This window comes from Euphorbia lathyris, chromosome 4, assembly GCF_963576675.1.
Source record: "Euphorbia lathyris chromosome 4, ddEupLath1.1, whole genome shotgun sequence".
Lineage (NCBI taxonomy): Eukaryota > Viridiplantae > Streptophyta > Magnoliopsida > Malpighiales > Euphorbiaceae > Euphorbia > Euphorbia lathyris.
Window position 1 is genome coordinate 21,494,725 of NC_088913.1, and position 13,964 is coordinate 21,508,688.

General features: G+C 33.2%; 1 protein-coding gene across 6 annotated transcripts; it reads left to right on the forward strand.

The window, feature by feature from the left end:
* The first annotated feature begins 1,679 nt into the window (after positions 1–1,679).
* LOC136226390 (putative F-box/LRR-repeat protein At5g02930) lies at positions 1,680–12,731 on the forward strand. 6 transcript variants are annotated; one of them, XM_066014856.1, is made up of 4 exons: positions 1,680–3,963; positions 4,045–4,212; positions 4,963–5,101; positions 12,714–12,731. In XM_066014856.1, coding segments are annotated over exons 1-4 (1,194 nt in total). In that variant the 5' UTR covers positions 1,680–3,078; the 3' UTR covers positions 12,716–12,731. The 6 variants fall into 6 exon arrangements, with proteins under 6 accessions (XP_065870928.1, XP_065870927.1, XP_065870924.1 ...); XM_066014855.1 differs by lacking the exon at positions 12,714–12,731 and adding an exon at positions 7,128–7,710; XM_066014852.1 differs by lacking the exon at positions 12,714–12,731 and having other exon boundaries at positions 1,680–1,857; positions 2,207–3,963; positions 4,963–7,105.
* The last annotated feature ends 1,233 nt before the right edge of the window (positions 12,732–13,964 follow it).

Genomic DNA, 13,964 nt, shown 5'->3' on the forward strand with positions numbered 1-13,964 from the left:
AATAAAATTTAATTTTAAGCACTATATGTTAATAATATTTGGTTTATATTTGTTTTTGGGACAAATGAATATCTTAAAATTATTCTATTCCAATGATTGTTCATAATACTTTATGAATATAAATACATCTTGTTGTCATGATTTTTCTATGATTATCATAATTGCTAGTTTGAAACTAAAAATTACATATTCATAGCTAATATTATTCATCATCCACTATAAACTTAAAATTTATAGCTAATACATGATTTGCAACTATCCTTTTAATTTTTTTTAGAAAATAAGAGACTATCATTTTAAACAACTACATTTATTTTCCTTTTACTTTCATTATATATATTATTATATAGGTTATTATATGATACATTTTCTTTTTTTTTTTGTAAGAATATGATACATTTTCTAATATATATCAATTAATTTATAATTTAATATTTTACTAAAATAAAAATCTAATATTTTTATATTTTCTTAAAATTTCCGATAATATTTATATTTTTTCAAAGTTTCTGATAATATTTATTAGTTTTACTATTAATTTAATTCATATATTTTGAATAGAAATGCAATTTTCAAAATATAATAGTAAATTTAGATTTATTATTTAATATATCATAATTCCTCTGAACTTGTTCAAAAAATTTGATTGACTCCTTGAATTTATAAGGTATCTCATTAGTCTCTTAAACTTGCTTAAAATAGTCCATTAGTTACTTGGATTTATTTAAACTGGCATATTAGCCCCCTGAACTTGCTTATAATGTTCCATTTGTCCCAGAACTTGTTTAAAGTAATATATATTTTCTAAATCCGCAGAAAAAAATCAAAACTTACAAAATAAAGGTCTAATTTATGATTCTAAACCTTTAAAATAAATTAACTTTCTGTTTTGTACATGTTTGTGTCGTTTTGATAGATTTACAGACTTGATCATAACACTTTAAACAAGTTTAGGAGACTAACAAAACACAATATAAGTTAAGGGGTCAATCAAACTCTTTGGACAAGTTTAGGAGGCAACTGATGCATTAAGTCTATATTTATTAATTGACATGTACCACTAAAATATAGTTAAATGAATAAGTTTATAATGTTATTATTTTATTTTATTTTGTAATGGAACAACATAACATTTGTTTAATTAAAGAGTAGTAATTATGGATAAAATATCATTAAAAAAAAAGACACAATAAGGTAATTGAAAAAGATACATAAAACTAATTTTTTCCAAAATTAGAATTTCGAGCCCAAAACGCTCTTTTTAACCTATCTTTGCCAAACACAATAATACTAGTCCAAACCTGTAAAGTGTTACAACCCTCTAATTTTGCCTCTCTTTACCAAACATGTCCTTTATAGCATCTCTAATCAGTGGTAGAACGAGAGGGGGGCTAGCAGTGGCTCCAGCTCCGGGTAGCATCCGAAAATCTAAGAAAAATTATTAGTTTCCATGGAAATTTTACATTATGTTGAAGAAGATGTCGAAGAGGATATTATATGTTTTTTTTTTTGGCTATTTACTTTCGCAGGTAGAAGATATTATATGTTTTAATTTCTGTTTTTTTTAAAATTCCTTAATTCAAAACAGCGTCGCTTTACTCGTTTCACTTAATTCAAAACGACGTCATATAGTATAAAGGAATTGGAAGAGAAAGGACAGATTATATTGCTACCCTAATTTCAATGGAAATCCTTATCAAAAAAAAAAAAATTTCAATGGAAATCATTTTGCTGATCGTTTTCTACGCTTCTTCCCTGCTTTAGGAAAATAGTTTCTCTCCGGTCAGCCTCCACCGCTGCTGCCGCTCCTCCTACCACATATGTTTTTGGTCGGAAATCGGAATAATCTCCAGCCAGGTTAGTAATTTCAATTCAAGTTTATAACCTAGCTTTGGAAATTGGAATTTCAATTGAAGACTGCTTTTTCCCCTAATTTCAAATGAAGACTGCTAAAACTAAACTAGAATTGGAATTTTAATTTTAATTGAATGCTCTAATTCCCCTAATTGGCTAATCGGAAACTGGAAGGGGATCGGTTTCATCTTGCTTGACCGTTGTCGATGAAGTCGCTGGTCTCTTAGAACCGGAGATATTGGCCCTTTTCATTTTGGTTGATTCTATTAATATTTGGTTTAGTCTGGTTCGGTTTGGCCTTCTTTTAGTGATTAATATTTAATCCTTCAACATTATGATTATGTGGTTTTAGGACCATCCAGGCATGATCATGAGTGGAGCTTCTTCATTGAATTGATTGTTGCAAATTCTCTGCAACCCAATTAAGTGTAAAACATGATAGTTCACTTTATTGTAACTGGATAGTTGACTTTATTAACTCTTGATTAATCTTTAAAGTTCCATAAGTTTGTGAAATTAAGATTGTAGAAGGTTTGGTTGAAAATTCAGATTGTGCAGTAAGCTTGAATTTTCTGTGGTACTGGTTTTATTGTGGCCTCTTTGGTTTAATATGAATAAAGTGTTTCATAGATTTGGGGATGTTAGTTCCACTCTACTAGTTAATAATGGTCGGAATTTGTTAAATGAATTTCAAATATGTAATTTTGCATATGGTTCACTGTTTCTGCAGTTTTTTTTCTTATGCTGATATGCATTATGAGCTAGGCAGCTTCAATTTTGTTTTGGCATATGAAGTTCTTTGCTTGAGTGGTTTTAGATTTTTGGATATATTGTTATTGACGTTTTAAAAAATTTGTTATTAAATATTGAGCCCCGGGTCAATTGGAATCCTGGTTCTGCCACTGTCTCTAATTGAAGGTGTTTCAAAAAGTGCCTTGAATTAGAGGTGGCAAAGGTACACACAACACATTATATAACTAATTATGATTTTAAGTTAAAAAAACCAAAAATATAAAACTAATGATTGTAATGCACTTATCAATGATAATACTCCACGAATTGGAAGTTAATACAAATAGAAATATATAATTATAATAGTCAAACAACACAGAAGTCGAAGAGACAAAAGTTAATGGCTATTAAACTCTAAGAACTCCAACAGACGCATACTTCATATTGATTATATTGAACTTTAGACAGAACTCCAACAGAAGTCGCTGAACTATGAGTAAGAAAAACAAGAGAGTGACGTTGCAGTCCAAAGAGGAAGATCGCATTAGTTATTTGCCGGACTCTCTAGTTCAACATATCCTCTCCTTCTTGCCATCAACCAAAGATGCAATTCATACTACCCTTTTATCCAAGAGATGGCATAATCAATGGACTCGGGTTCCCGTCCTCATCTTCCATTCCGCTGGTATGCCTATCAAAAAATTCTCTAGATTCGTCGATTATACACTACTTCTCTGTGACTGCTCCAAGATCAAGAAATTCCACATGCAAACAGGTGATAATCACCATGTACAAGATTTTATCTGGAATATAAAAATCAGTTTTGCAATCAGAAAAGATGTGGAAGAGCTAATATTGGATTTCCGTTTTAATTATCTACAGCAGTACAGGTTGCCAGAATTTCTTTTCAAGCATGCTTCCTTGGTTAAACTACATACGTATGATTGTAATTTTGTTTCCATGCCTAATGGGAGTATAAGTTGGGGAAATCTCAAGGCATTGAATATAGAACATTGTCATTTTCCATCTAAAGCCATTGAAAATATTCTAAGAGGGAGTCCATCACTTGAATCCTTGGAATTAGTCTCCAATACTTCGATAAGTGATGAATATGTTATTGTTTCCAATTCGTTGAAAAAATTGGTCTTGAAAGATTTTTGGTCTGTTCGTCTTCAAATTTCTTGTACAAATCTTGAGGAATTCAACCTTTTTGGTATTTTTTTTACTTGGAACCACCCTAATTTAATGAATTGTCCATCTTTAATATGTGCTAATGTTGATTTTGAGTGTGATGAAGTATTTATGGGTGTTGATATTGAGATTATATCACACTTTCAGCGTGTCAAAGAGTTGAAATTTGGTAGCCAGTTTATCAAGGTAAGGTATAAGCTTAATCTTATAATTTGACAACGTTTAATTTTAGTTTTGAATTCTCATTCTCAAATGATATGTTTGCAGATACTCTCAGCTCTTAATTTGGAAGGTCACCTATCTCCTCCGTTGTTGAACAACAAATTCTTAACTTTAGACCGTCCTAATTTTGAAGAACATTCTGGTGGAATCGAATGTGCACTTCACATTTACCATGTGCTTGAGAAATTAGTTATAAAGTTGCCATTTTACAAGGTAAAAATATTCTAAATCATACATGTAATGTTTAATATATATCTATCACTTTCAACTGTGTAAGTTGAGGAGGTGAAAATGTCATTTAGATTTTTTAAGGGTTTATTAAACATTTGTGTAAAAGTTAGAGGAGTCTAAGCGATTGTTTGGGAGTTTGAAGGTTAATGGAAGTCAGAGTTAAATGGGGTAATGGAAAGAGAAGGGAAGTGATGAAAATGAAATTTAAAAATTAATCTTGTTTGGGAGTTTATAGAATGAGGTTAAATGAGGTTAAATTTTTAACTTCTTTTGGGAGTTTAAATACGGAGGGGAAGGAAGGTTAAATTTACTCTGCAGAGATAAAAAGTTATAAAAAAGTTTACGTTACTTCCGTTAACCCCCAATTTGGAGGTTAGAGGAAGTAAACGTTTAACCACATTAACCTTCATTTATTCTCAAAAAATAACTCCCAAACAAAGTTAACTTAATATTTAACGTTCCATTACTTCCATTTACTTCCATTAACCCCCTTCCAAATAAGGGTTAAGGTATAATATTTTGTGTACATTTAGTTTTTATTTAAGTTCTATGGTGGGTTTGCTTATATTATTGGAAATTTTTGAGAATTATCTACTTAATTTACAAAATCAATTATCAAGTTTTATGTATTTTTTGAACGGATTGATTCAATGAAAATGAAAATGAAAATGCAATGCTACAACTACCTAGTTTTGGAATTTAATGAATAACGCACAATAATTTTTTCTTCAGTCTCAAAGGACAACAAATCTTCCAGACCTGAATGATTCTGGTGAGAATTATTGGAATTCAAACAGAGAAGTTTTTGATTGTCTGGCTTCACATCTAAAGATCATTGAGATTAATGGTCTATGCGAAAGTGATGATAAATGTAAGTATATTCTCAATTTCATTGAGTTTCTGAGTGCAAGAGTACTAGAAAAGTTGGTTGTGATATTAAAAGATGGTGGAAAAGATTTTGTGATTCAAGTTTCTAAAAAATTGCTGGACTTTCCAAGGTGTTCTCAACATGCTACGGTGAAGTTGTTATGTTCTAATTAGGAGGCTCGGATATCAAAGTATATGTAGAATTGTTTGTTCAGTCTTGATCACATGCACCTTAATGAACATGTAGAATTTGCTCATTCACCGTTAGATCTAGGCTTATTTTTTGTTTTTTGTCATCATGAGTTGGATGTGGTTCTTGAACACACCAGATTTTTTTTCCCAGGATGGTATATGGGTTTGTTGGGAGTGGTGTTGTAGGAACTTAGTTTTCTATTTGAATCCATAATTGTAAAAAATGACAAGTTTAGTTTTCTACTAACTTTTTTAAAATAAATAAATTACTCTTCACATGTCCAGTCCAATCCAAAGTCTAATTGGACCAAATAATAAACAGAGCTACTTGCAGCTAGCCAGGCCTAATAACTGATGGACAGGCCACATCAAAAAAATAGCTAGGCCTCCTAACATGCTGCTTCAAAACATCCATCCACCATTTCGTATTTACTCCCTCAAAATTAGACATTCTCACTACAAGTTGTCTCTATCCTAGCCTACTTCTTAATTGATGCCGAGTGTTCTTCAAACAAGGCTATACCATAGTTACCTTATCAAAACAAGTATGTAGAAAAGAACATCATATTCAAATAACACAGACCTATAATCAATAGTTCTAAACCCCCAAGAAGCCCAACTCAAATAAACAAGCACAAACAGCCAAGAACCACTTGTGTCTTTAACTAACTCTAAGTCTAACAGCCAAGACATATATAATCCATATCAGAAAACTCATCTCTTTCTTTGAAATGTGTCACTGTATCAAATGCATCATCAAAATACTTCAACATATAAATATTTTAAGGACTGACAGAACCTTACAGCATATTAGATTAGTTCATCACTCAATATCCCCAAAATAGTTCCTAAAATTAATTTCAGATAAAAAGAAAACTATCTATAAGAATTGATACAAAAAGAAAATTATCTATAAGTCACGAGACAATTTAGATATTGCAGATACTATCAATTGCTAAGCTCCATGATGGCATCTCCTTCAAAGTCATCACCAATTGGATCGGTAGTTATTCTTCTTCTTCTTATTCTTATTCTTAATCTTCTTCTTGGACCGCGTAACTCCAACTTGAGTAATCACCAATTCATCTTGTTGATCCATAGCAGTTGAAGTCTCAGGGCTGAGATGGGGGGCCTTAAACTGCTCTGCCCCTGAGTTTGTAGTTGCAAGCTCAAGTCCTCAATCTTAGCTTCACTGAAGCTCACGTACGTACCTGATGTTGGGATTGAATTACTGTGATCATTGGCCTCATAAGTCTGATTCGGAGTCGTCTTCATGGTCATACTTTCTTCAGGAACAAAAACAACCCCTGACGCCTCAACAATGGCTTCTTGGTACTTAGATTCTTGACCCTTGTTACCTGAAACTTGTTGGTTGCTTTCATCAACTTCATTATTATATCCTTGTTCAGTAAACTCATGACATTCAACTATTTCATCATCTTGACCTCCTTCAATTGCTATAGCATCTACAAAAGTAGTGCCCTCCACCATCAGGTTGTTATCAATTAACTTTCTTTTCCCCAATTCAAATCCTGAATTCTTCTTTTTTGAAAACTCAAAAACAGATTGTTCTGTTTTATCAGAAGATTCAGCAACAGAATTCCCACAAACATCTCTAGAAAGCATCATCAGAGAAATAGCAACTTCTTCTTGTTCTTGTTCTTGCTCAACTTCTTCTTGTTCTTGTTCTTCCATGAGCAATGATTTCTCTTTTTCAGTTGAATGAAACTTCATATGACCAAAGAGAGCTTTCCAAGATTGGAAACTGGTTACCAGATTATGAATATAAGATAACCATTGCCTGAACATCTGAGCTAAATTCTCTGTGATGAACACAGGTGCTACATACTCTGCCTCAGTTTGAATATTAAGGATTGCAACTTCCCACTCTTGTACAACATCTGGCAGATCAGCCTCAGATTCAGGAACAATAACAACCTGTGACGCCTTTGGATCATAAGGAAGCATTAAATGATCATCATCAAGGGGTGCCAAACCAGCACTTGGCGAAGAGCTACTAGAAGCCATCGGACTAATAATGGAACTACCACAATCATCTACCACAAAGTCATCTATCATAGATGCAGTCTCAGAAAATGAATAACAATCATCTATCGTAGCTGCAGCTGCAGTCTCCAACAATGAATCGCAATCACCTAACACAAAGTCAAGAGAACAATGAGTAAGAAAGTATGGAAAATAATAAACTCTTGTATTATATATTGCTTCAACATTAACCCATCATTATACAACAAACCCTAATGATATTTCTTATTAGTAAATAAAATTGAGAGTGAGTGTGTAGAGTGTGCAGCAAATTGAAAGAGGAAAAGAGTGATTCAGTTGCAAAATATTTGTAAAAGTTTGAGCTAAAAATAATTTTTCTTCAATTAAGTCTTTCATATTCAACATAAGAGCCATTTTGTAAGGTCCATGATAACACATATTATAAACTCTTGTATTATTGCTTGAACATTAACATGATAACACATAGTATAAACTCTTGTGCATAAATATATATACAAATATCATATAATATAAAAGAAAAACCATAAAATTTAGAGAGAAAGGAAGAAAGAAAGAAAAAAAAACCTGAATATAGTAAAAAGATCCTTTTAGAAAAAGGATACATCCCAAATGTTTGATTTGAAACAATCCAAGATTGTTTTTTAGTAAAAGGATTGTCAGTGACACATCTTCTCATGAAGAAATTGGTTACTCGGCTCATTCCTGTTTGTTGAGTTGAAGCCATGGATACCAAGTTCTTCTGCTCAAACTTATGATTTCTTTGAATAGAAATATAAGTAATACGAGGGTTTTTGATTTATAAGAAGTGGAAATGCACTTAGTAAGTGCTTGTTTTGTAATCTAATTGAGAAATTTTAAAAGCATTAGTTTTAACCTTTGAAAGAGAATGTTTCAAAAGAGTAATTTAGGATAATTCCTAATAAATAAAAGTTTACATGTTCTATTAGAAGTAGGTGTGATCAAATCTTATTTCCATATAATTAATGATTAAATTTTCATTTAAAGTAATATTTGGTAAATTTTCTACCTTAATTAGATAAACTTTCCATAATCAAATAATTTGTAAAAATATGCAATTAAATTTTTCTTCTTAATTTAGCCTTCACTTTTGTTCAGGGTAATATTTTTCATATATGTTAAGAATATTCTCAATTTAATTTACTTTACATACACGTATAGTACCAAATTGATTTATTATTTATAAAATATTTAAAATACCCCCTGTTAAAATTGACATTTTATTTGACATACTCCTTATTAAAATCCATGTTTCAACTCATATATATCATATATGTAAGGTTGAACTGGAATTTAATTTGATAAATATAGTTACGTGTATGTTATATACATAATTTCAAATTAAAATAGACCTAGACCTAAAATCCTAAAAACGATATTTTTATTTCAAGTTAATAATAAGTTTACTTTGAATGAACTAATTAGGAAGGATGGGCTAAAGTGGTAGAAGCCCAATATCAAGCCCTTTTCCTAATCTTATAATTTAGAAATAAATATCAGTCATTAATAGTTATAATCATATGCCTCTAATTAACCTTAATATTAACTCAGGTATATAATTATTCTAACCCTAAATAATAATTCATATCAGTCATTCAAATTAATAATAAGTTGATTTTTTTTGGACGAAGGATGTGGTGAGAGAGCAGAAAACCTAAATTCTAAAAAGAAGTCATCGTTCGTTCTCTTTCACACTGTCATTCTCCGATCTCGCACCCCTGCATTTCTTCCCCATCTCCATTCGGTCGTTGTGGTCATTGCTTGTGCCGCCTACGTCTGTCATGCTCTTCGATTGCACCGTCTTAACGCCTCCTTCCTCTTACCCCGTTTTACGGGACTGGTTTTGAGCAGGTCTGGCGATTGGCAAGGAGTGTCCGAGTCCGACTCTCTATTTTCGCACGATAGGAGACATCAAAGGTCTCCTCAACTTTTGATTTTCGAATAATTTTCACTGATTCTTAAACTAAATATGATAAATTGAATAAGAAAATGAATTTGATGATTGAGTCTAGAAGAAATCGTAATGAAACAGTTTGTATTGATTGCATTAATCAGATCTAACCTTAGCGGTGACCTACCATCCTCCTTCTTTTGGGGCTTTGATCTGTTGACATGGTGGGTCCTCTCCCTCATGACGACTATGTTGGCATAGATGTGTTGTTTAATCCCAACCTCTGCCTTTCGGGTTTGTCCATGACATCGATTGTTCAGGCTACGACTGCAAATGCTACGGCAGCCAAACCGACTTTTGCTTTGATTATAAAAAAACTTTACCAGCGACTCCTTGTTCCACAGCTCAGGTAACGAATGTTGGTGGCATTAAGTCAATTCGGATCTCTCAAGGGGCTTATGATCCTCGGGTTGTAATATGTTGTAACTCGCTAATTGGGCATCTGATCCTTTTAAAAGGGGATGCCCCATGGAAGGTGATTGAATTGAAGCAGGCTCTGAATGCAATTTGGGGTATGGAGGAGCCATGGAGGCTAATTTTGATCGGTCAGGGTTATTTTCATGTCATTTTCCACTCACAAAAGCCAAGGCATTTAGCTTTGAGTAAAGTTATTGTTAATGGGTTCCTTCCATTTAAAACCATGGGTCCCTGATTTTGATCCTTTTGCTAAAAAGACGACGAATGCTCAAGTTTGGGTTCGACTATATTCCTTGTCCTGGGAATACTAGGATGCTCAAATACTTTCTGATATTGCCAAATACATTAGGGGACTGTTGCGGTTTGATAAAGCGACACTTGAAGGGGACTTTGGTCATTTTGCACGTATGTTGCTTGATATTGGCCTGACAGGGGATCTTCCTACTCAACTTGGGATTGAACGTGAAGGCAAAAAATTCTGGATTGATATTGTATATGAGAAACTTCCTAGTTTCTATAAAGTGTGCTCTTCTATTGGACATATGGTGTATGACTGTAGAAAGAATAGGAAGCCGACTATATCTCGACCGACTGTTGCTCAGCTGACCGTTTCTCAACCACGTGTGGTTCAGCAGCGGATGAACTTTTAGAGGGATATTATTCTAGTTCAGGAGGTTACTAGCAAAATCCTTGATGCTACTGCGCCATTGGTCACCCGATCTGTTCAAAATTTGGATTCTGTAAGTCTTTCATTGGGTAGCCCTCAAGGAAAGAGAGTCGAACCTTTGTTTGATTCATCTATTAGTTCGGATTCGCCTGGCAATGATAATATCATTATGAAATCATCAAGAAAAACAATGCAAGATGTTAATCTTCCTTTATCCTGCGTTGATCAAACTGAGTTGGAGGATGGTGTTTTGGATGAAGGTGTTTGGGAGACGGTTGTTTGGAATAAAAAACTCTCTTCGTTACCAAATTCTTCTGACAATTTCCAATCTCTCTCTAAGTGGGTCAGTAAGCCCTCGGCCCGTTTTGAATGAATGTTCTTTACTAGAACTGCAGTGGTATTCATAATTTGGATACCCAGAGATACCTATTTTCTTTGTGTGCTAGGCATAAATCGGACTTTCTCTGTATCGTGGAACCTATGGTTGATTTTTCTTCTATTCATCAGTCGTATTTGTTTATGGTAGTGTTTGGGCCAATCGTAGACTTGCGCTCTTTGATTGTATTTCTCACACTTTTGGCGAGTCCCCGGGCCAGTGGCTTATTATGGCGCTCTTTAAGTGTAGACTTTTGACTTATTTATTCTTATTTTCATTTAAGCTCAATACATATCTTTCCTCATCTACTTATCCTAAAATTTCAATTGTCCCCCCTAAATTTTTAACAGTTCCATATAACTCTCTATTCTTATCCAATTATATTCAATAACCCTATATTCTTCTCTAATTGGTTCAATAACACTCTATTTTTATCTTGTACCATTCAAACCCCCCCTCCTAAATTCTGCTTGATTGCATTCAACGATCAAAAAATTTCAAATGCCCCATAAACTTTCAAAAGTTCCTGATATCAATAACTGTGCAACGTGGCGCGATAGAAGTTTGAACCTATTCCCAGAAGATAGAAGATGTAACCTACTTTCAAAAGTTCCTAATAACAATGCATCTTTTCCTTGGCTTTATTTATTTTTGTTTGGATTAAAGCTTAATACATCAATTCCCGTATATTTGGCCTAAAATTACAACTATCCATCTAAATTTTTAAAAGTTCTAAAGAACTCCCTATTCTTGTCCAATTTTATTCAATACCCCATATTCTTCTTTAACTACTTTAATAACACCTTATTTTTATCCGTTGACATTCAATAACCCCCATTTTTATCTAATTGCATTCAACCCGAGGATCATAAGCCCCTTGAGAGATCCGAATTGACTTAATGCCACCAACATTCGTTACCTGAGCTGTGGAACAAGGAGTCGCCGGTAAAGTTTTTTTATAATCAAAGCAAAAGTCGGTTTGGCTGCCGTAGCATTTGCAGTCGTAGCCTGAACAATCGATGTCATGGACAAACCCGAAAGGCAGAGATTGGGATTAAACAACACATCTATGCCAACATAGTCGTCATGAGGGAGAGGACCCGCCATGTCAACAGATCAAAGCCCCCAAAGAAGGAGGATGGTAGGTCACCGCTAAGGTTAGATCTGATTAATGCAATCAATACAAACTGTTTCATTACGATTTCTTCTAGACTCAATCATCAAATTCATTTTCTTATTCAATTTATCATATTTAGTTTAAGAATCAGTGAAAATTATTCGAAAATCAAAAGTTGAGGTGACCTTTGATGTCTCCTATCGTGCGAAAATAGAGAGTCGGACTCGGACACTCCTTGCCAATCGCCAGACCTGCTCAAAACCAGTCCCATAAAACGGGGTAAGAGGAAGGAGGCGTTGAGGCGGTGCAATCGAAGAGCATGACAGACGTAGGCGGCACAAGCAATGACCACGACGACCGAATGGAGATGGGGAAGAAATGCAGGGGTGCGAGATCGGAGAATGACAGTGTGAAAGAGAACGAACGATGACTTCTTTTTAGAATTTAGGTTTTCTGCTCTCTCACCATATCCTTCGTCCAAAAAAAATCAACTTATTATTAATTTGAATGACTGATATGAATTATTATTTAGGGTTAGAATAATTATATACCTGAGTTAATATTAAGGTTAATTAGAGGCATATGATTATAACTATTAATGACTGATATTTATTTCTAAATTATAAGATTAGGAAAAGGGCTCTAAATTTGTAAATGGACCTCTAAATTGGTCCGATTTTATAATTTACGGGTTAATTTGGGGATTTAATTTAAGATCATTGAACACGATTTCCGTTGGAATTTTTTCCAGAATTGTTTGAATATGCCAAGATGTTCTCAAAACGTTATTTTTGAGTTGCCAAGCTTGAAATAAATATGGAAGGCTATTAATGAATTTGAAATTTGTCAGGATTTAGAGCTCTGCTGCTTGATGGTATGAATTTGTATTTCTTGATTTAGGAAAGGCAAAGAAGCTCAAATTTATGGAGGAAGTAACTTGACATTTTGGAAAATATGATGAAATAGTTGTTGTATGTGTCTAATCCTAACTTATTATATTGCAAATGTCATAATTTTGTTTCAGATAATTCTATTAATTATCAAGAATTTTATTGTACGAATTCAAATAATTCTTTCAAAGAAGTGATCTTAATTGAAGATAAATTAAGCTTTACAAGTCCAAAATAATAATTTACCGGCCTGGTTTTTTAGATTTTTCTTGATTGAGTATATATGATTATTCAATTTGACACATTCAGGATTTATCACCTCATCCTATAACCTTAGTCTTTGTTACGTAAAAAAGGAAAAAAAATCGATTGCCTCAATATGATTTGAAAACGTACTATTTACGTTTTTAGTTTGCTTAAGATTATTTATATTGACCTTATAAATTCGATGTGGCAAAGTTATGGGAATTTTTTTATAAATTGAATTATGTACACTTTAAACAAGTTCATATGGTTATGTAACTGCTGAGTTGTAAAAAAATTTGACCGAATTTGACACGTGGTATTTAAGAAGTCAGACTTCAAGCACGTGTCTTACGCTAGTCAATTCTAACCTTCTAGAATGGAAATGGAGGGGGTGAGAAATAATACTTTTATGGAGTTAAGTGGGTAAATAAGACATTCTATGAGTTGAGGGGTAAATGGACAAGTTGCGGGGGTGAGAAATACCATTTTTATGGAGTTAATGGGGGTAAATATAATGCTAATGTCTATTTTAAATGGAAGTCAATTTGCTTCAAGAGGAAAGATTAAACAAGCACAGCACACACAATGAGGTGGAAATATATAGCACATTCACGTCCAGCTATCAGGACTAAACAGAAATTAGGAGTTTGCAATGAAGAAATTAAATTCAATGGAACAGCATATAGTAACCTATCAAAACAAATATGTAGAAAAGAACAGAACAGCATATTCAAATAACACAGCCAAGACATATATAATCCATATCAGAAAACCTATTTAGATATTGCTCCATGATGGCATCTCCTTCAAAGTCATCACCAATTGGATCGATAGTTATTCTTCTTCTTCTTCTTATTCTTATTCTTAATCTTCTTCTTGGACCGGGTAACTCCAACTTGAGTAATCAACAATTCATCTTGTTGATCCATAGCAGCTGAAGTCTCAGGGCTGAGATGGGGAGCCTT

Coding starts and splice junctions, on each gene's coding strand:
- LOC136226390 (XM_066014851.1), top strand. CDS start 3,079: ATGAGTAAGAAAAACAAGAGAGTGACGTTGCAGTCCAAAGAGGAAGAT. Junction 3,964..4,044: donor TTGGTAGCCAGTTTATCAAG/GTAAGGTATAAG, acceptor ATATGTTTGCAG/ATACTCTCAGCTCTTAATTT. Junction 4,213..4,962: donor TAAAGTTGCCATTTTACAAG/GTAAAAATATTC, acceptor TTTTTTCTTCAG/TCTCAAAGGACAACAAATCT.